Below are 21,561 nucleotides of genomic sequence, written 5' to 3' on the forward strand. Positions count from 1 at the left end.
GATGTCACCTAGGAAGGAGACGGATCCCGGCGGTATAGGATGATAGGATGTCGACGGAACCCCCCGGGGGAAACCAGGAAGTAGCCCGAAGAACCCGGAAGGATCCGCTTTTTCAATTTTTACTTTTTATTTTTTTTATTTATTTTTTTTAACAATTTTTATTAAACATAAACAGGCAAAACACATGAACAAACAAACGTGGCTAAATAGAATCGAATGTCGATAATATGAACAGGCACAAAGAAACACAACAATGGCTGGATGCAAGACCTCCCATCTGCAAATTTTTCGATTTGGGTTTTTTGCATTAAACTGTGAGAAATGGTATGGCTCCATATTTTAAGTCTGTCTGCAAGATAATCCTGCCCGTTCTTTTGACATAAATGTCACATGACAAAACTCCTATGTGCACAATGAAGCAGAAAAAATAGGAAAAAAAACACTTATCTGCATTGTCAGTGGTAAAAATACATGCTATGTATTTTTAAATCATAACATAGAAATATAGTCTGTGAACAATAGAATATTCTTGAATATCTTTAACAAAGACCATACTATAATCAATTGAAACGTTTTTTTCATTTCCTGAAAAAAGTGTTTTTTTTCCAGATAGGTTTTGCATTCCAGCCATCGATAAAGACATTTCATTTTGTATGCAATCACTTAACTCTAAGAGTAAACAAGATTAAAGGCCTGTGAGAAATGTTTAATTCTAGAAAAAAGGGGGGAACAATATCAATACATTAAAAGCATATAATTAATAATATTAACAATAAAACAAACAAAAAAAGGCTGCGAAAAATGAACAAAAAATAATTCTAATAATAACAACAAAGTTGAAAAAATTGTGTGTTTTTTTATTTTAATAATAATAATAATAATAATGATAAAACAAAATAAAAAAATGAAGAAAAAAAAATGGCAATGGTAATATGTATTAAACTTGGTGGATCTAAAGGAATATCAGTCATAAAACTGTATATTTTTTGGATTTTTCCATAAGTTTCAAGTTTTTCTTTTATATGTAATTCAAAATCGTTTATAAAGACCGAAAAATTGGGGGAACAATTTTGCATTCTGTTTTTATGTATGAAGAACTTGGCCAGACCTTACATAACATTGACCGGAAAGATCCGTTTTCTTTTCTTTTTTCATCGCTCATGCGAATACGCAGCGAAATCCTTGTCGCAGCCTTTATTTGAACATGTTTTTACTGTTTATATATGAAGACAAGTTAATACTTGATTGATCCCCATAGGGGAAATTCTTTTGTCAAGCAGCGCAACAATAATAATGTCAATAAATATGAGCATAAATATAAAAAAGGGACACAATTAAAAGATAGCAAAAGACATCCAGAGCCAAATGAACAAGGATAAAAACAGACAACAGAATGATAAAAAATAAATGTTTACGTGCAATTTGTAAATCCAAGTTCTCCCTGTTTATTTATACTGTTAACACTGTTTGTTATTTATTCTTGGTTTTTCTAATTTTGATAACTTTTCTTGCACTCTCCACTTTCTGCAGTGACTGGTTGAAATTTCCCTTCGGGAGGCTCGTTCAAGGAATATCCTTTTCTATTCTATATGACTTTTTCATCTCCGACAGTAGTTATATGTGGATATAAGAAGGAGTGTCAGCTTCATGGGTCGGTTTTCTTTTTCAAATAAATGACTGCACAGATTTCACTGAAAGTACTGTATATATTCATACACAGAAAAACAGTCTATAGGACGTGTGAAAGCAATGGAAGAAATACAGATTGACATTACTATAAATAGCACTGAGGTGTGTGTGTGTGAAATCGGAACACATGATAAAACGGTAAATAAAATTGTACTTTATTCAATAATTTTTTTTTTAATCATACTTTAATCAATTGAATGAAAGTAGCACAAAGGTAAAATCCAGCAGAGCTTTACTGAAATCATCCTGGTGTTTTTGATAATGAGCAGAAACTTGACTTTCAAATAACGGATTGAATTTAAAGCTCAGCTAAAAGGATTCCATTGCGGTCGCTTTCTCGTCTTTCTCAGGTATTTTGTTGATGTTTGGCCGCTTTAGGCTGCATGAGGATTATAATCCAGGAGAAAGAGCGCAAATTCGGGCGCTGTGTTTGGACAGGAAGCTCTGGTTGGACCCGAGCTCCGGTCCGGAATCAGGAATATCAGATTATGAACGGACGGAGAACGATCATCTTTTCACCCTGTCATCCATCTCGAAGCCTCACCGATGACCTCATCATCTCAGAGAACAACGGAGCCGTTTGTGACAAATCTGTGAAAAGTGCCCGTTTTAAGCCGAAGATTGGTGGGAATATAATCACGGGCCACTGAGATTGAACATAAACACTGGGTGAGATTACGGCTCGCGGGCTCATGAGACGCTTCGACCAAGAGCCTGAGAATTCTCCTCGCGGGTCCAGATTAACGTGATTCCGGACTGGAAATCTCCAGATAATCTGAGTGACAGGTGTAATCTGAGGAGGTAATCCCGGCCAGGACAGTCTTTCCAAGCATTTTCTTGGACTCTTCACTCAGACGTTTTTGATGTTTTGAAGTCTTTGTCGTCTTTAAATACCGAATTTCATTATTTCGGGCCTTTTCTGACACATGATCACAGAATTTAATCTGGTGATATTTGAATTTATTTTGAATATTTCTGCACATAACGTTTTACCCCTGAGTTATCCGACTCCATCCCGTCGAGTAGAGAAATGCAGATTATTCTAGAGGGTGATGGAGAAACAACCGTGCAGCAGACGTGGCAGCGAGAGGACGGCGGGGTCACGGGTTCACGTCCAGACTCTGCACGCCATCTGAAAGGAGGAAACAGGAAGTGGCTTTTAGCGGGGTCGGAGGTCAACCGCAGACTCAGCGTTTTTATCAGCGCGCTCACCTCTCGGGCTGAGATCCTTGTCACAACACGGCGAGGAACAGGAAGCCGCCCCCCTTCCGCCGGGGTACTACTTCCTGGACGCCGTCGGAGACAAATAAAATCCCAGCTGTCAATCAAACATCTCGCCGGCCGCAGACACGGGACGCCGTCAGAGACGTCAGCAGGAAACCGGGACGGAAATGAAGGCCAGGATTATAAGGTGACCACCGTGAAGCTGAAGACCAGGACCTGAAATCAATGGAAAGAATCCAGAACATCTGCCCCCAGCAGATGTTGGGGGCAGATGTGCTGCTCCGCCACCAGGGGGCGCCGTTCACTTGGTTTTGTTGATCACTAATCTGGAGTCTGGATTATAAATTGGAATTAGAAAAGCTTTATTTTTCCCCGAGGGACGATTGGGGGTCACATGGGGTAGCAGCATCAAAACTGTGAACATCATGAATAAAATTTAAAAAAAAAAAATTCAAAAAGGGGAAAAAAAAAGAAAAACTGTACAAACAGAAATAAATGACTGTACGAAAGGATATCACAGAATTCCATTAATTGGATTAATTATGTATTCAATAATTATTTAATATGTAATAGATATATTCTGATGAGATTCAAATTTTTTTTCTACAAAAAATTACACGCATTATGCAAATCTTATATTTATATATAAAAATTTCATATTCAAATCTTTGTACTTTTTAAGACCTTAAAACACTTTAGAGCCTTGACTTTGACACTTTACGGTTTTATTTGTATATCTTATTCTCCCTCCTTCCTACTATTATTTATTATTGTTATGTTTTACTTGAAACTCTGGCACAACAATTTCCTTCGGGATAAATAAAGTTGTTCTTCTTATTATTCTTATTTTGTTTGTGTGTTATTTTAAGTAGAGTTTGAAAAAACCCACACGCCAAAAATGCACCAAAAAGTAAAATGATTTATTTTACATAAAACACAAAAAAACATTTGAATGATCACGTGATTGATTTTTTTTCTTTTGAATGCCTCTTGTTGGATGTCATATCAAACATTTCAACATTATAACATTATCGTCCCCGTTTTCGAGAGCCGACACGAATAATATATATTTTATATATATTTTTACATACGTGGGTCAGCTCGTGAAAAACAGTGAAGATAATGTTATGGTGTTATAATGTTTAATATGACAGGATATATCGAACAACAGGCGCCCATAGAAAGGAGGGAATCAATCACATGATCATTCTCTTTAAGCATCTGAGGAAGGAATGTTTGCACGAAACGCCATGCGAGAAAAAGTTGTTTTTTTTGAGTTATGTGTAAAAAAAAAATCCCCTTTTTGGAGCATCTTTGGTGCGTGGTTTTATTTCAAACTCTACTTTGTCGCCTTTCTTTGATTTAATTCCTGACTGGGTGGCGGATGAGCGTGTGTTTTTCTTTTTAAAGCAGAAACAACTGGTTGTCCGCTCGTCTGTCGGGGATTAAATAAAGAGAACAAACTGAAAATCTGAAGGGAAAAAGTGCTAAAAAATAAAAAAATAAAATCAAATAACCCCCCCCCCCAAGATGGCGGCTCCCCTCTGGTATCTGCAGGCATGGCGGCGGCCTGGACTTGCGTTTCCGCCCCCGGGGCGGCGGGAGGCCGACATCATCCCGACACGTGTGCCGACAGAGCGGTTAAAGGTGGTCGGCATGGAAACGGGAGAAACACGGCCAAAACAAGCCCCTGCGGAGGGAAGGCCAGCAGGGGGCGCCGTCACACACGCAGGATGATATTTTAACAGATTTGAGAACTCGCGGTAACGCGGGATATCTGTAAACTCGGGTGGGTGGTGCAGATCTGGCGCCCCCTGGTGGCCGGGGGTGCAGGAGGTGAACTGACAGTCTGGAAGGAGGTGAAGATGAGCAGTCAGATCAGGTGGAACCCCCTCCTCCTCCTCCTCCTCCCCCTGCACCCCCAGGCTGCTGCTGCTGCTGCTTCTGAAGCCAAACACCTCCAGATACAAGCAGCTCTTCCACCTCCTCTTGACCCCGATGGCTGTTTCCTCTTCTGTCAGCCTTTTACAAAACATGCACCCTCCCCTCCTCCTCCTGCACCGCCTTCCTTCATGAGGGGGTAAAAGTTCACACGCACCTTTGAAGGAGCTGATCTGGACCCCCCACATTGGCTACGGTCGGCTAGCGTGACACGGAAGGTGTGTGACTGTGGGGGCGACTAAAATAAACCTCTGACTCACCTGGAAGTCGCCGTCAAAGCTACGTCGTCTTCTCTTCGATCCACTCCGCTAGGTTTCCAACTCAATCCGGGGATTAGATGGGATTATGTACAATCTATGCGGGGGCGTCCCGTGACCTGTCATCAGGTGTGTGACATGGACACACTCCGCCGGCTCCGGGTGCACGGCTGATTCCGGCCCGCCGCCGCCGGCTCCTAATCCAGCGTTCCCCTGGCTCGGCTCCAGCGGGATTACTCTTCATATGAATTCTACGGGATTAATGGATTTATAGATTAATCTCCAGCGACGTCTTTCTCATAAATACACACATAAAGAGGTGTGCGTGCGGTAATTAATCATTGATATTCTCAGGCTCCTGGCCTGTAATTACACCGTCTGGCCACTAGGGGCATCCGCACCCACCTGTGGGTGTCCACATGTGCACGAGTCTCCAGCCGTCCGTGCACGGGCCGAGTCCACTGGGGAGGGGAAACACACTTAACTATTCATTCATTATTATTGTCACCGTAGTGGTTGTTGTGGTTGTGTTCACCTAAAAGTGTTTTCCGGCAGCAGGTTGATGCCATTCACACGCAAAAATCCTCTCATCTGATAAAACGTGTATTTTAATCTATGGAAATAAACTCATAACGAGGACATCTTTTCAGGTTAAATAAACGCATCTGTCCTTCCTCTTTAACTCATAAACTTAATTTAAATTTCTTGTTGGACTCGTTGCTCTGATGAATTGCTTCTCAAATAGTGGGGTGCGATGTGACACCAAAGAGGAGGTGAGAAATGTCCAAAATCATGCTAAACTACTGTAAAAAAAAAAAATAAATAAATAATGAAAATAAAAAATAAAAAAATGGGTTGAAATATAAATCAAAAATGAATGTTTTAAAAAAAAAAAAGTTTCCCATGCGGCATTGCTTCTCGAATGGTAGGGTGCGACGTAGCATAAGCTCTACGGAGGAAGTTTTTTTCTTAATAAATAATAATAATAAGTAATAAAAATAAATGTTTTTGCACCACCCAGAGCAGGAAATATGAAGTACAGTGAAAAACCCCTCCATGGAAAAATATTAACAGGGACGATAAGAAAGGCGCCGAGAGACGGAGATAATGAGACAAGCGAAAGCTAAGACGAAGCTACGTAGCGCTTAGCTTCAGCGTGACGACGGAAAGACGGCTGTGTTTACTGGCTCTAAAAATGTTGTCAGCGGAAAGCATGAAGCCAAATAAATGAAAGTCATTACACCTCTATTACGCTGACAAGTGGCGAGAGTTTTGAAGCAAAAACATGCAGAATATATTGGCAACAATCTTCCCGCTTTATGAAGCTACACGGCACTGATATGTTAATGAATGTTGTGCAGAGCAGCTCATACAGCTAATGATACTGTGGTTGCAGCGGGGAAAAAAAAAAAAAGTTTATTTGCAATGAAGCCGTGAAACTCCCGTCCTTAATAACACGGGAGACGCTCCACCCTTGTTTTGATGGATGTGTCTTTATCTCCTCCTCCTCCGCAGCTTGTTTCTGTTTTTGTTTTTCAAACCGGGGAGCGCTGTGTCGGCGGCGGCGGCGGCGCAGCGGCCTGGAAAGCTCTCACACAGGGCCGGCGTTAATCCGCCTCGCTGTATCGCCTGTGGCACATTAGCGGGCTAATGAAAGTCAAGCTGGGGGCGAAGGGGTGTGCGTGCATGTGTGTGTCTGAGTGTGTGTGTGTGTGTGTGTTGGGGGGTCTGAGGAGCTCAGGATCCCTTTGATAATAAAGCTGCTGGGAGCCACTTAAGTCTTTAATGGCCTCCTACAGATCTCAGGCCCGGTAGCTGAGAATGGCAGGGCCTTAGAGGAGCGCACGCACACACACACACACACACACACACAGAAGCATGCAACCCAGTTGAGGGTGACACAATCACGCAACACACACACACTCTTGTGCACAAGATAATTACATATAAACACAGGGGGCGGATGCCGTGCACGACTGGACTTCTCACTTATCTTTAAGCCCCCCCCCCCCCCCCCCCCCCCCAGTGTGTGATAGAGCACACACACACACACACACACACACACACACCAATGGGCCAATCACACAAATGCGATAAGTGCGCATGGGGGGGGAGGTTGGCACGACAACTGCCTCTTGTCATGCAAAGCGCCGCCTGGAGCGGCGAGCTGGGAGGAAGCAATTGTAGTGTTAGTATGTGCTAATTCCATTTTTTTTAAAGTCTCCCAACAGGTGAGCTTCTTAATAACACACACACACACACACACATATCAGTCAACCAGACGAACCGGGTAGCTGTGTGTGTGTGTGTGTGTGTGTGTGTGCAGCTCTAAGATAAACTGAGCTGGAAGCGATCCTTCAAGCATGACAGGCGAACCGACGGGCCTGAAAGCAATCCTCGCCGGCTGGATGCGGGCCATGTGTGACTCAGCCTCCGGGGAGGAACAGGCCCATCCATCTCCTCTTCTTCTTCTTCTTCTTCTTCTCCCAGCCGCAACATCTGAGAGGTAGCAGCTGCTGCTCGGCCGGAGAAGGTCCGCGCACCTTCCGGAGCAGAAGTCCTGCTTCTAGATGAAGAGGATCTGGATTTTTGGAGAAGGTGAAACCCAAGGAGGGGTTCAGACAGGAAAGGATGGACGAGGATCGGTGCTCCATGGCATCTTCACGGCACGCAGGAGATACTTGTCTACTGGATGCGCAACCTCTGGAGTAGATCCCAAAACCAAGACTGCAACTAGCTAAACTTGGATTTAAGCTAGCATAACTTCTTTACCAAAATAAAAACTTCATTTTTTTTTAAACTTGTGAAACTCAAGAGTCTCTGATTGGACACTAGGATGGAGGTCCTTCTTGAAATGTTCAGGAGACCTTCAGGCGACGCTGAGATAGATGATGGCCGTATCAATGTGACAGTCGTCACAAGCGGATCCTTCTCCAGATCAATACCAGTATCGGTTAATCAACTTTACCGATCGGACTTCCACATTCAAGAGATGACTTTTCGGTCTACATGCCAAGATGGACGCCGGTGTTGTTCAGGCATCAGGGATGTTCAGGATATTTGGTTTTTCAAGCTCGTGGACGCAGAGCCAAGCGCTTCAAACGGAGCAGACGTCCTGTCGGGGGCCGGCTTCACGCCGAAGGATCGAGCGCCACCAGCGAGAGGACGGGTAAAGAAGAAGGCAGCGTGATGTCGGTACGACCGAGGGAAAAGGATTCTCCGTCCATGCTCTCATTCTTAGGATGGACGTTCTCAGCGGCTTCTCCGCCACCGCCATGTTTGTTATTGTCTGGGCAGGAACTCCGCGCTGCCCTCCGGTGGACTCAGCAGCTGCGCCAAGCTAATTTTGGGCGTCGCGTAAATCTGGCCGGCCTTCGGCCCCCGAGGCGACCCGACGGGCCCGGATGCCTCTCGGATGACGCGACGTCAGACTTCACATCCTGCTTCATCCGACGTGATGGCGCACAAATAAATAACGGCGTGGAAACAATGGAAAAAGCGGAGTAATGGTTGGCGGGCGGACAAAGCTCCGCTACCTGTCCCGTCTGTGCGGAAACGCTCGCTCGATCGGCCGAGGCGATCACACAAGACAATAAACCCCCGGTTTTACAATAAACAATAGTGTACAGAAAGGAGCCGCAGGCCTCCAGCTTGGCATCTGAGCTTCGTTCTCCTTTGTGGACTCGCAGCCGGGTCTTCGTTTACTGGCGGGGACTCTGGGCGTAAGCGGCGCTTGCGGTTTAGCTCCCGCCTCCTGTGAAAGGTGCTGTTTATGTAAGCCTGCGGAGCGGCGCGCTAATTACAGAGCGGCCGAGAGATGGGGATCAGGATGACGCCCCGTTCGCCACCTTCCGTCGGCCTTCCGTCGGCCCTGAGCCCAAAGGTCCAATTCAAAACAAAGTAGCCCGACCTTACGACTGCCAGATGAGCAGGCTTACATTTTGCCGGCAGCGCCGACGCTGACTTTCTTGATACTTCGTACCTCCTTCAGTCTGGTCTTGCTTCGTTTTCTTGAAGTTGTCTTTTCCTCAAAAGGTACCGTGCCTGGCCGGTCCAGGGAATTGTACATCGCTGGGAAAGCTGGTGTCTGAGTTTTGAGCCAAAAGACAAACGCCACATCAGAAGATGTCTTCTACATCATGGCAAGTTTCTCCCTGGTTGCGGCCATGGCGGCCTTGCCGGATACCAGAAATCCTTTGTGTTCATCTTGACGCCGGCCTCGCTCAGGTAGAACAAGAAGAGGAAAGCCCTTTATTTTGAGTACATCAGCCAAAAGTGACCTCTGCGTGGACCGAGCAGCCTCGGAGGCTCAATGACACTCCTAGGAGGCCAAGGAGGAGCTCTGGCATCAAACCGGGAACGCTCAGTTCCAAGAGGATCACTCTGACCTCCTGAGACACGCAGCCCCAAAACCTGGGCCAGGAGGTCATACAAGTTCCTTGAGTCCCAGCTGGTCCTGCGTAAAGCCTGCAGCAGACTGGATCCAGGTGGCTCTCGTGACAGTTTGAATCACAAAGCTATTACTAACAAGTTCATGTATTTAACCGCCCGGCCTGAGACTCATTTGGTAAGAGGGGATGACGAAACAAAACACAGGTAGTCACATGACCCGGTTATACCAATCAAACTGTCTTCAGCTAAGACTTAAACTTGAGTCAATGCTTTGCTTTTAGCTTTAGCTTAAAGCAGCTTCAACTTCTATTGTCAACCGTCTCGAGCGTCAGGTATCAGCGGACTTTATCTGCCGCTAATCCGTCAGTCAAATTGCACATCATCCTGCTGCTGATAACGCACGCACACACACACACACACACACACACACACACACACACACACACACACACTGTAACTCCTGCAGATCATGGATTCATTTCAAATGTGTCTATTTTTTTCAAAATCTATTGCAACTCAAAGTGTCCCACATGTATCTACATGTTATTTGTTAGCCGTTAGCCTTGATGAAGCTCCCGCAATCGTGTAATATTTAATCTGTACTGTTGATAGGACCCCCACTCCCACTCCCACTCCCACTCCCACTCCCACTCCCAGCCCTGCAGACGTGGTTTGAAGACACCAGAGAGGGAGGCCGGGTTCTATTCCTGTGTTTCTGATAATTGCTGCGTCCAAAAGTCTCCCGAGATAAGATCTGGTCGGACGAAGAGCCCGACACACCGGCGATCCCGGAGCAGGTCCCCCCGCGGAAGACCGGCCAGCTGACCTTTGTAGAAAAATAATCTTCATCTGTGTTTTCTGCTCACAGAGTACGGCTTCCATGTAAAGGTCGGAATGTTCTACATTCTACTTTCTTATCTTTTTTTTTTCATGAGCTCCGATAAGGAAATAAAAAAAGGAGCGAGACAGCGAGAGAGAGGGAAGAAACCTGGAGGTCACTTTCTAGGACGACAGGGGATTTTTCCAGGAAACGCATCGGATTAGTTGCACATGTCGACCCCACGGCCGTCGGACGCCGGCATCCCCTAAAATCGCGCTGAGACCGAAGTATTTCCCTCGAACCTTTGACTCGCGACTGCTGACTTATCTGGTGTCTGCGTTACGTAACCCGCGGGTTCCTCGCCCGGCCCGCTGCGGCGGGTGGTCCAAAGTCAACCCCTCTCGCGCTAAACAGTAACCAGGCGGCGCTTCCAGGCGGCTCGCCCCGGAATGACCCCGCTCCGTGACGGGGGAGAGCCCCTCTTTTACAGGCCCTGTTGTTTTTATCATTGTGTCGGACAGAAAGAGACACTGCAGCACATTCCTGGCCGAGTCCGAGAGCCCGGCCGGGGAAAATAACGTACGTAACAAGTTTAACTTGCTGCTAGCGAGCGGCGGCTGCCCCCAGATAAACAGATGGTGGCGTCGGTTCGGGACGAAAAACACGACGAAGCGACCGGCCTGACTAAACAAACACGGTTCACATGTCCGCTGATTAAAAAGAAAAAGCCCCTGAGAGGCACAATTTTATCTCCAGGCATTTCCTCATCAGCGGAGGGGCAGGGTGACGTCTCCCCGCCGGCGTCCAATCAGAGCGAGCCAGTCTGGTTATCAATCTCCAGCCGTCCTGAACTGCTCCTTCACGTCCTGGGGCTATTTTCACCTCCTGGAAACACCCCGGCCCCCGAAGGAGGCGTGGGAACAGGGCGACCCGGCGGGGGTGGGACGGCCGCGCCGGGCCGCGGGGTCACAAGACGGGCAGGCGGACGGTTCGCCGCCGGCAGTGACTTCTGCCTACGGGAGAAGAAATGTGGAAGCGACCGGAGCGGCGAGGGCACAGAGTCGCTGAGCTGCGATTGCACAACAGGCCTGGACAAAACGCTTGGATGCATGAGCTGAGAAGAAACCCCTCGGCGGCCATGCTGTGATTGCAGAAGGCTCAGCCCAATCCCCTTGGAGCATGTATAGTCCCTGCCCCGCTCCAAACGGGCTCCTTCATCATGGCGACAATCGAACGGCGGTTCAAAATATCACAATTCGTGCAAACAAGCTGAAGTACCGGATAGCACTCACTGGGGTAGACCGATGGGCCTCCAGAACACAAGGGGGCGCTGTAGGCTCCTCGGATCCGCTCAGGTCAGGGTTCAGGTGCACCTGTGGGAGCGGCAGGGCCTCCAACCCAACCTCGGCTAAGACGTGATGATCGTCCGCTTGCCAGCTGACCTTTCCACGAGTCCCTCAGAGGTTTCACGCTGGACTTCTTGCCCTGAAGAAGGGTGCAGCAGACCTTCTCGCTGGTGCAGTACTCCCTCCCACCATGTGGAGGCGCTGTGACCGTCTGCGCTCAGGGACCCAACTTCCCCTCAGGGGCAGCGCCGCTGGATCCATTGGTCTCGTTGGCAGCCGGACCGCCCTGCGCACCACGGTAGCGTACCCAGAACTTTCCAATGAAATACAGCTGCTTCAACTGGAGCTTCACTTCAAACAATCCTCTATTTACATGCGTGTTCTCCTGCCAGGGTTCTAACCAGGTTCTCCGTCCTGTTCGCTGAAGACCCTACACGGACCAACTGGATCTCCGAATGCGGTGGTACGACTGACCCGGCCTCTCGCCCTTCACGGTTCATCATTTCATCCGGACGCGTCCTCGGGTCAGAGCGCGGCCGGAGGCCGAGCCACGGAAACCTTTGGCGGCGAATTAAAAAATGTGAGCCCGGTGATGGAATCTTCTTTTTCTAAATATTTACTTGATCTTCTAAACCGAGGAGGAGGCTCCCAGTCTGGGCCGCCGCCGCACTCTCATCCATTTAAAAGACGGCGGGCTCACATGTGAATCCCCTCGGAAAAAAAACAGAAGTTAGAAAAGGACGGCGGCGCTCCGGAGGGTGTCCAAAGTTCAGGCCTTCTTTTTTTTTTTTTTCTTTCGGGGAGTGACACAGAAGAAAAACAGCCGTCTCTGAGCAAAGGCTCGAAATGACCATCTGAGAGGTTCTCAATAAAGTTTAAGCACGGGAGAAAAAAAAGAAGTAGGGAGAAAAAAAAAAAAAAAAGAAAAGAAAGAAAAACTGGAAAAACCTGGCCTTCAACCCCAACCATCCTGAGCTCTCACGCTAAGCGGGAGATGGCGAGGCTCGGTCTCACGCTACTGTCAGCGTGACGGCTGAGGTGCCGCGGACTCTCACGCGAGACCTGATTCCAACGCCGCGCAGAAAACGCCGCTACCTGCTCGGCCGAGTCGCCGCGCTATTGATATATAAACTCCGGTTCAATGGAACCTGGAGATAATCCTAATCTGCCGTGGATGCAGACAGGATTATAATGGGATTGGGGGGGGGGGGGGGGTCACCTGTGTGAACAGCAATTAGAGCGTCAGCGTCGTGGCGGTGGCAGGCGACAGGGCCATTATCTGGAGGAAGTGTTCTGTCGTGCTGCGAATCAACAAATCTGAATGGGCTGGGCAGCATTCCAAGTCAAACAAGCTAATGAACGGCGGCCGGCGTGCACCGGCCCGGCCCTCGGCTTACACAAACCTATGGGGGGGTAAAGTTAGCGCTAGCGTGCGGCTCGGTTTACGCAAGCTCGTGAGAAGAAACTTTCTTGTATCATGTCCGGGATTAGCATCCGAACGTCAACATTGGTTTTTCCAATAAGCGAGACGCGGACGAAATTGTATTTGCATGTATTTGGCTGATTAGCATTTTACATTACCAGACAGGGTTGGCTCACTAGTCATTTTGAAAAAAAAAAATTGATAGAGATTAGCTTAAAAATTCAAAACACATCTCAAGGATTAAGGATGAGCCAGAAAATGACTTCTACAAGCTGTCAAATCCACCTCAGCTTGAATTCGCCAGAAACCGGCTATTCTCCGCTGAAGATCTGCGCGTCAGTTAGCGTGTTATTCGAACGTTGCGTACGTATATGACTGGAATAAAATATATTATCATTGCAATTACAAATCAAGAGAAATGAACGGACGGAGGAGTAAGCGGGGGGGGGAGTTAAAATCCCTTTTCTTTGCAAACTAGGCCGGGGGGGTTTGGAAGGCGAGTCGGCGTCGCGTGTGAACGAACCGGGCCCTGCCCAGAGCCACTCAGCACGCCGGCCCCGTGCAATTTAGCCATTAGCTCCCCTGGCCACCGGCCTGGGAGCTGGAGATTAACATTCAAAAAAGAAAAAGAGAAAGACTGGAAAAGGTAAACATCGCTTCCACAATTGATATCGTTTGGGCCTTTTCCGAGCACACTGGGACAACATGGCTTCCTGTCGGGGAAGGGGGGGGGTGGGTTTCCTGTGCGGGCGGCGGAGGGGGGGCAGGAGGGCACCGAGGCACGAAAGGCAGGCTTTGCATAACTTTCGCTTTAGGAGCAGAGACGGGGCGGTGGGGGCGGCGGGGGATGTTTATTGATCTTAGTCACACACGTATTGTAAAGAGGAACTTTGGTACAAGGCTTTAGCACGCTATGGGAATCTTAGAGGGGAGGGGAGGGGGGTCACGGCCAGTCACAGCTCCGAGGGCCACAGCCGGGGGCTTCTTAAGTAGGGCTGCATGGAGTGGCAGACCTGCTGACACCAGAAATTAAAAAAACAAAACAAAACTTAGGTATGGATGTCCTGGAGGAGCGATCTCCAGGGGGTTCTGCAAGCTTGCAGGGACAAAAAGCAATAGAAAACAACGATAAATAAAAAAAAAAAAAAAAAAAAAAAAAAAATGTAAATGCTTCTCTATATTAGCGTGCCAAGGGCCAATTTTCGCCTTCCCATTGTTTCGGGGCTCCGGAGTGTGAAAGTGAAGCGGCTCAGCGCGGCCGTCTGAGTGGACTTCCTGCCCGCCGCTGCTGGAGAGGCTGTTTTTAACCCTCTTTTCTAATCAGGAAGGTTCAGCAACGACATCTGAAGCTCTCAGCGCCCGGCCAGGGGGGGCGGCGGCGCTGCAAAACGGACTCGGACCACGAGGGAGCCGTGCTGGATCTTCTGCGGGTCCCTCAGGCTGCGGAGGTGCGATGTGGGGGTCGACACGGGGTCAAAGCAGGTCCGGCTGCAGAACCCCACGGAGGGAACGCGTGCGCAATGAACCAAGAGGCCGGGAGAAGCTCCGGCACAAGGAGCTCAGACAGAAGACAGTCCCAGTAAACAGCGATGTCTGTCTCAGAGAAGGTCCGGGAAAGTTTAAGGAGAAGATCTCCAGAAAAGGAGTGGCAGACGAGCAGCGTTTGCTCTTCTCTTGCGTGTAATGTGACACCTTTCCAAACTCCTGGTCTAACTTCAGACAGCATCAGGGACGGAGAGGATCCCTTCCAGGCTGTGAGGGTTAATCGTCCGAAGGTGTGAATGTGAGGGTTAAAGTTCGGCTGAAGGTCCACGTGGACCCTGTGATTGACAGGTGAAACCCCGCCTCTCTCCCCGATGTCACACCTGACATGTGGTTTCCACCACCTGTACGGCGTGGAAGCAGCTTTCACGCAGCTCCCAGGAGCCCGTCGCCCTTCCAGAGCCACCTGACCGACGTCAAACCAGGTGTGTGTGAAGCCCACGACGGGCAGCGGCGCTTTCACTCCATGACCCCCATCTCAACCCTGGACTACGAAGTCTCGGCAGACCAGATTACACACAAATATGTCAAGTGTGTGCGTGTACGTGTGTGTTTGTGTGTGTGAAGGGGCGGAGATTACAACACTCCTCAGTGATACGAAGCACTTTAGGAGATTCTGGCATCTGCTCACGCCTGGCCTGATATACACTCTGTGGTTATTTATTTTTGAGGGCGGAGAGGAACTTTTTCCTTCCAAAAGGTTCTTTCCGTGTCAGTTCTAACAGCTCCACGATCCTGTCTGGGTGGTTCCTCGTCCCTTTACCAGGAGACATCTGGTTCATGTTGACATTCTTCGACGGTTTAAAATTTTCAAACACCAATGGTTTCTCAGTATCTTGCTTTAGGAGCCGTGCCCGGGTGGAGAACCCAGGGGAGGAACATGAAGAGCCCACAACCAAAGTCCACCAGCAGATTCAAACCTCCACCCCCGATGGTGAATACGAGACGTGTTTCTCGATCTGCTGGGCGTGTGTGTGTGTGTGTGTGTGTGAGGAACACTCACCCGAATGGCCTCGGCAACAGAAGAGGCGCCACAGCCGAGCCGGCGGGCTCAGGCCCGTGGACACCACGGAGTCCTCTGCCATTCTGAAACACAGGAAGAACACATATTTGAAACATCTCAATGGCAGTTGGGGTTATCATCCTGCATCCCCTGACCCTGGATGCAGGACAAGGGGCAAAGATTATGAATAAATGAATGAATGAATTAAAATATGAAGATTTCCTTCTGCTGGTATATTCACACCAAGTCTTTTTTTTATTTTATTTTGCTTTACTTTCAAATATATAACTATTTTCCGCCATTTTAATGGGTGTATTTTAAGATGAGATGAGATGAGAACAACTTTATTTATCCCGAAGGGAATTGTTGTGCCAGAGTTTCAAGTAAAAAACATAACAGTAATAGATAATAGTAGAAAGGAGAAGTTGGGTAGTAAGTTGGGTTTAAGTTGGGTATTTAAACATTCAAATGTATTTCGCATGTAAAATAATTACATTACATTACATTTGGCAGACGCTTTTATCCAAAGCGACTTACAATAGAGGACATAGGGACTGCAAATACACTTGCAAATACACGATGCACAGGAAAATAATCATAATAAAAAGTCATTCCTTTCAGTTCATTTTCAGGCCGTTTTGGGATCATAATTTCAACGTTTCCCTGTCTCCTATCTTTTACTGTCAGATGGCACCCTGAATACCATTACATTACATTACATTGCATTTGGCAGGCGCTTTTATCCAAAGCAACTTACAATAGAGGACATAAGGACTGCAAATAACACTTGCAAATACACGATGGAAAGGTGGATAATAATTAATCAGGACTATACATACCATGCAGAAATGTAAACCTGAATTGAACTGAGTCAATGTTGACAAGTTTAAAGGGTCAATTTTAATAATCTCACCCAAAAATCAATTATATTATATGAATAACTTCCGCGGATGTGACTTGTTTTGTCATTTTGCTTGGTAAGAAAATTATTTCCCTGGGTTTTTGCTTTGATCAAACAGGGTTTTCAATGTGATTAAGGAGTTTGTGAAACATTAACAGGGTTCAGATGCACAGTCAGAAAATTTTTCTGATTTCTTTAAAAATAAATATCAGTTCAGTGTTTTCCGAATTTATCTTTCAATTTAACCTCGTTGTTAAAAGCGATCTTGTTGGATTCCACTCGCGCCGTATGATAAGACGCTTTATAAATACATGGAAACACGGTATTTTATTGAAAGTTTCAGAAAATGGGTGAAATATTAAATATGTCTTTTTTCATGGTTCTGGACTTTTATGGATCCAAAAACCGATCCATGTATTGAAAGGCTCGGACTCGGACGTGCTTCTTATTAACCGTATTTACATAACAACGTGACATATATTTTCACCCGGGTTAAATCCTGCGATGTTCGAAGAGGTTGTTCTTGTATTCAGTGACTTATCTCCGATAATCTGAAAATAATTACTTTCATTTAGGTAAACAAAAGCTAGACGCTTTAACCACTGCTAGCTTGTCAGCTAGCTTAACTTTTAGCTGTTAGCATGATTGCCACCTATCCCGCCAGTGCATCGTAAAAACAGTAAAAGTATTTTAATCAGTTAACTCGGAAAAATCAGCGCTCATCGTTTCGGTCGTCGGTAAATATACCCTCAATTTGTTTTACCTTGTCGATATATGTTGAAGAACGATGTCACGGTCAGCCCACCGGGTAGCGTCCGCCTGTGTATTTCCGGGTTGGACGTGCTACGTCACTTCCTCTCTGGCGCCACGTGGGTTTGTTTTGATTTTTTTTCCCCTCCGTGTGTGAGATGGCAGGGATTGGGCCTCGTCCACGCAAGGAGACACGCGTTTGCGTTTCTTTCCTTTTCCAGCTTTACTGGAAGAGTGAATTCCTCGTATTTGAATCTGTTGAATCTACTGATAGCGCTGTGGCAAGTCTTTGAAATCTACTGTGACCTCTGAGAAAAGGGGCATTTTATTTAGTCACGATATATAACTATGCAAAAGTGCATCGATCCCCCACCGATATGCGATCGATAGTTTCCCCTCTGATCATCGGTGGCCTGTTCTCACAGCTAAATAAATATTAACTGTGGAAAACTTGTACGATCATGTATTTAAATGGTATTTCATTCTGTCATCTCAACTGAATATCTAAGCCTACTAGAAATTCAGAATCAGCAAAAACTTTAATCGCCCCTCTGGGACAAATAACTTTTCTGATTCTGATTCTATTCTCGAGGTCAAACCATGAGCTTATTTTCTGAAGGTTAATTCATGTGCGGAGAGAGCGGTGTCTTTTGTGCAAAGGTCTTCATTTAGAGTGAGCCGGCAGCGCGGTACATTCAAAATATTTGTTGTTTTTATTCCTGTGGCTTACAAAATGTCGCTTCAATCATGCACCCATACACGTCACGCAATCATTAACACATTACAGGTAGAAATACAAAATTATAGCCTGTTGATATAGTCCAAAAAAAAAAAAGCGAGAAACAACAGAAGTCTTTTGGCATTGGCTGATTCATGAACACACACGGCAAAACTATTTCACCAAGTTATGTACAAACATTAGGCACGTGGAATTAACTTTCCTTTTAAATGCAAAAACAGTATTTTGATACAAACACACACATAAAAAAAAAAAAATTAAAAAAAAAAAATCACATTTTGGGATACAAATATAGCTTCAGTGTTTTTTACATCCACGTTAAAATGGACTTAAAAGCTTAAGAGAAAAAGAAGGCAACGTGAGCTCATTTGTCGTTGGAACGCGCCATCCTGCAGTGTGAGTTGAGGCGGCGGCTCGATCTCCGTGACCTCTTCTGATTGGCAACAGCTTATTTTGTCGGACGGGAGACCGAGGATCCCCCCGTACTTGACCGAGGGCCGCGAGCGGCGTAGTCTCAAACCCGGATCACGAGGGAGATTTGGTCGGAGCCTGCGAAAATACCTTGTCCCGGGTCTTTCATAGCGGCGGGGTCTTCGTGAGGAGACCCCGCGGCCTCACAGCTCCTCCCTGGAACGCAGCGTGGCTTTCAGCTGGCAGCGCTTGTGCTTCATGGTGAGGCCGTACTCCGGCGTCATGTCCAGCGGCTCCCCGGGCACGGCGTCGAACCTCAGCTCCTTGACGAGGATGGCCAGGAAGAGGTAGACTTCGTGCCGGGCGATGACTTCTCCGATGCAGCGGCGCTTGCCCAAGCCGAAGACCATCACCTTCTCGCCCTCCGCCTTGTTGAGCTCGCTGCCGTCGGCGCTCAGGAAGCGGTCCGGGTCGAAAGAGGACGGGTCTTTCCACAGCTCGCTGAGGGACGCAATCAAAAGCGATAAAAACGTCAGCTCTCCAGAGGGAGTCCGTCTCCGGATTCCTCAAATCGGCGGCGTGGCACTCACGGGTCGTGGTTGATCTGCCACTGGTTGATGAAGATGCAGGTGTCTTTGGGGATGAAGTAGCCGTTCAGAGACGTGTCTTTCGTGGTGCTGGAAGGAGAAGGACGGAATTGAAAGTCCAGCCCGGTGGACTGGCGGCGGGCGCAGGGTCGGGGGGGCTCACCAGTGCGGGATCGTGAAGGGCAGGAACGACGAGTGACGGAAGATCTCCAGGATGAAGGCCTCCAGCAGGGGCAGGTTCTGTCGGTCCGACAGGGTCGGGTCGCGGTCCCGTCCCACTTTCTCCACTGGAAACAAAGATTGTTAGAAGGTCCTCACGCCTGAGGAGGAGGAGAAAGAGCGGATCTACATGGTTTCTGCAGAGGTTCCTTACTCAGGTCTTGGTGAAGCCTCTCCTGGATCTCCGGGTAGGCCACCAGGTACATGACGGACCAGGATAGGGCCGTGGAGATGGTGTCGAAGCCTGGAGCAGAAGGGCGACCTCCGTCATTGGCCGTCGAAAGCCCGGGGGAAGAAAAGCGGGGTCGGACCTACCTGCTCCGAACAGGTCGTTGACGATCCCGACGATTTTGTCGTCCGACATCTGGACGTTGGAGTTCTCGTCCAGCTTCCTGTCCTCGCAGTGGTCGATGAGGGAGTCGGTGATGTCCCGGATGTTGTCCTGGGAGCGGATGACGGGATGTTTTTGTTTAAAATACTCATCAGACAAAAGCTTTCTGGAGGAAAGGGCCGTCGGAGGCGCGCACCTTGTCGTAGGTGGCGTAGTGATCGCACACGATCTTCTTCACGAAGCTGCTGAAGCGGTTGTTGAGGTTGATGAAGGTCTTCATGGTGGCGCTGGGCAGGAACTGCAGGGCCGGGATGAAGTCGGCCAGGTTGCCGCTGCCGACCACCTGGGAGAACTCGTCGCTCATGTTCACCAGGCTCAGGAGCTCCTGGTCGTCGTGGGCGTAGCGCCGGCCGAAGCACATCCCGCAGATGACGTTGGCGACGGACATGACGATGTGCCGGAACGGGTCGAAGCTGCCGTCGGCCTTCATGGCGCCGTCCAGCTGCTTGACCAGGTAGCTCCCTTCCTTGGTGACGTGCTCCTCCAGCATGCAGGAGAACTGCGGCTGGGTCCCGTTCAGGGTGGAGAAGGTGCGGAGGGCGCTGTAGGCCAGCTTCCTCCTCGCTCGCCACACGTTGGCCTTGTCCGTGCTGAAGGCCAGGCTCTTGCCGTCGTTGATGAACCTGAAGCTGTAGAGGTCCGGCCTCCCGGCGAACTCCTCCCCCTGCTTGATGAGCGCCTGGCGGACCGTCTCGCCGCCGCTCAGCACCACCACCGGCCTCATGCCGATCTGGATCTGGAAGACGTCGCCGTAGCGCCGGCTCATGGCCGTCAGGCTCAGGTAGGGCCTGCTCCCGATCTCCAGGACGTTCCCGATGACGGGCAGCGGCTTGGGCCCCGGGAGCCGCCGCAGCCCGGCGGGGACCTTGACGCGGAAGAACCTGAGCGTCAGGTACACCAGGAGCATGGTCATCAGGGCCACCAGGCTCTCGGACACCGACCCCACCAGCGGCAGGATCGTTAGCGCCATGGTTCTTCCTGTTCTGGTGGAACACAAACCTGGGGATTAAACAGGAGGGGCGTTAGCCTGGCGGTGGCGGCGAGCGGCAGCAGCAGCAGCAGCAGCAGCAGCAGCAGGAGGAGGTGTTGCGCAACACGCCGCCGCCACGCGGGGCCTCGGATTCTCTATTAGGCTCGGGTGCATTTGTTCGCGCCGCAAAAACAAAACAACCCCGGGTTTGCCTCTGCAGCTCGGGGCGGAGCAGCAGAGCCAGATCCACAGGCGCAAAGCAAAAAAAAAAAACAAACAAAAAAACAGGATAAACTTTAAATTCAGGTTTAATGCCGAGAGCCTCGCTCTTATCTGGCGTGCTGGACGGAGGTCAACAATCTGCAGGGCTTTTTTTTTTTTTTTTTCAAACTTACCTTAACAGGGGCGGCTGGAAAAGAGTGGAAATGAAGACGAGTGTGGCGGCGGAGGAAGAGGAGCAGACGGCGTTAGCAGAAGTCCGACTTGACTCTCCTCATGTCCCCAAAACACAGAATGGGCTCCTGTTTTATAGAGCGCTCAGCCGCGCCATTGGCTGCTCCTCATGACATAACCCCTCCCCCTCGTCCTCCACCCCCCCACCCCACACACACACACACACACACACACACACTAACACACACTCTGTTTGTCATGAATGAAGTTGAGTGCAGGGAGGGAAAAAAAAGGTGTGTGTGTGTGTGTGTGTGTGCAATAAAGCTGAGGAAAGGTAGAGCTCATCTTTTCAAATGGACTCATTCCTTCTGGATTATGGCTGTTTTTTTTCACCCTCTAAACTGTACAGAAAACTCTGCTGCTACTCTTTATATTTATATATTTCATGTTTTTATGCTGTTAAATCTGTCATCCTTTCGACGCAGGACCAGCAGATTGTATCTGCGTGCGCTTTGTACCCTATAGTTTAGCAATTTACTGCTTGCGTCCACTCTTTTATTATT

General features: G+C 48.2%; 1 protein-coding gene and 1 long non-coding RNA gene across 6 annotated transcripts; both read right to left on the reverse strand.

Moving 5' to 3' along the window:
• Positions 1–108: 108 nt before the first annotated feature.
• On the reverse strand, positions 109–17,373 carry LOC147218085 (uncharacterized). 3 transcript variants are annotated; one of them, XR_015108893.1, is made up of 6 exons: positions 17,302–17,373; positions 15,638–15,720; positions 5,517–5,572; positions 5,115–5,362; positions 2,902–3,129; positions 109–2,821 (listed from the first exon to the last, which is right to left on the reverse strand). It is a non-coding gene; the product is annotated as an uncharacterized LOC147218085 (long non-coding RNA). The 3 variants fall into 3 exon arrangements; XR_015108894.1 differs by lacking the exon at positions 5,517–5,572; XR_015108892.1 differs by lacking the exons at positions 15,638–15,720; positions 17,302–17,373 and adding an exon at positions 11,616–12,066.
• Positions 17,374–17,978: 605 nt separating this feature from the next.
• cyp1a (cytochrome P450, family 1, subfamily A) lies at positions 17,979–21,116 on the reverse strand. Of its 3 annotated transcripts, none has more exons than XM_086174603.1 (7): positions 21,001–21,116; positions 19,772–20,634; positions 19,560–19,686; positions 19,399–19,488; positions 19,189–19,312; positions 19,029–19,115; positions 17,979–18,939 (listed from the first exon to the last, which is right to left on the reverse strand). In XM_086174603.1, exons 2-7 carry the CDS (start codon positions 20,603–20,605, stop codon positions 18,642–18,644), a joined length of 1,560 nt encoding a protein of 519 aa, XP_086030729.1. In that variant the 5' UTR covers positions 20,606–20,634; positions 21,001–21,116; the 3' UTR covers positions 17,979–18,641. The 3 variants fall into 3 exon arrangements, with proteins under 3 accessions (XP_086030729.1, XP_086030730.1, XP_086030731.1); XM_086174604.1 differs by having other exon boundaries at positions 19,772–20,618; positions 21,001–21,109; XM_086174605.1 differs by lacking the exon at positions 17,979–18,939 and having other exon boundaries at positions 19,025–19,115; positions 21,001–21,109.
• Between the last annotated feature and the right edge of the window lie 445 nt (positions 21,117–21,561).

The sequence above is a fragment of the Fistularia commersonii genome, chromosome 27 (assembly GCF_037954325.1).
Source record: "Fistularia commersonii isolate RoL2024-O1a breed Wild chromosome 27, RoL_Fcom_v1.0, whole genome shotgun sequence".
NCBI lineage: Eukaryota > Metazoa > Chordata > Actinopteri > Syngnathiformes > Fistulariidae > Fistularia > Fistularia commersonii.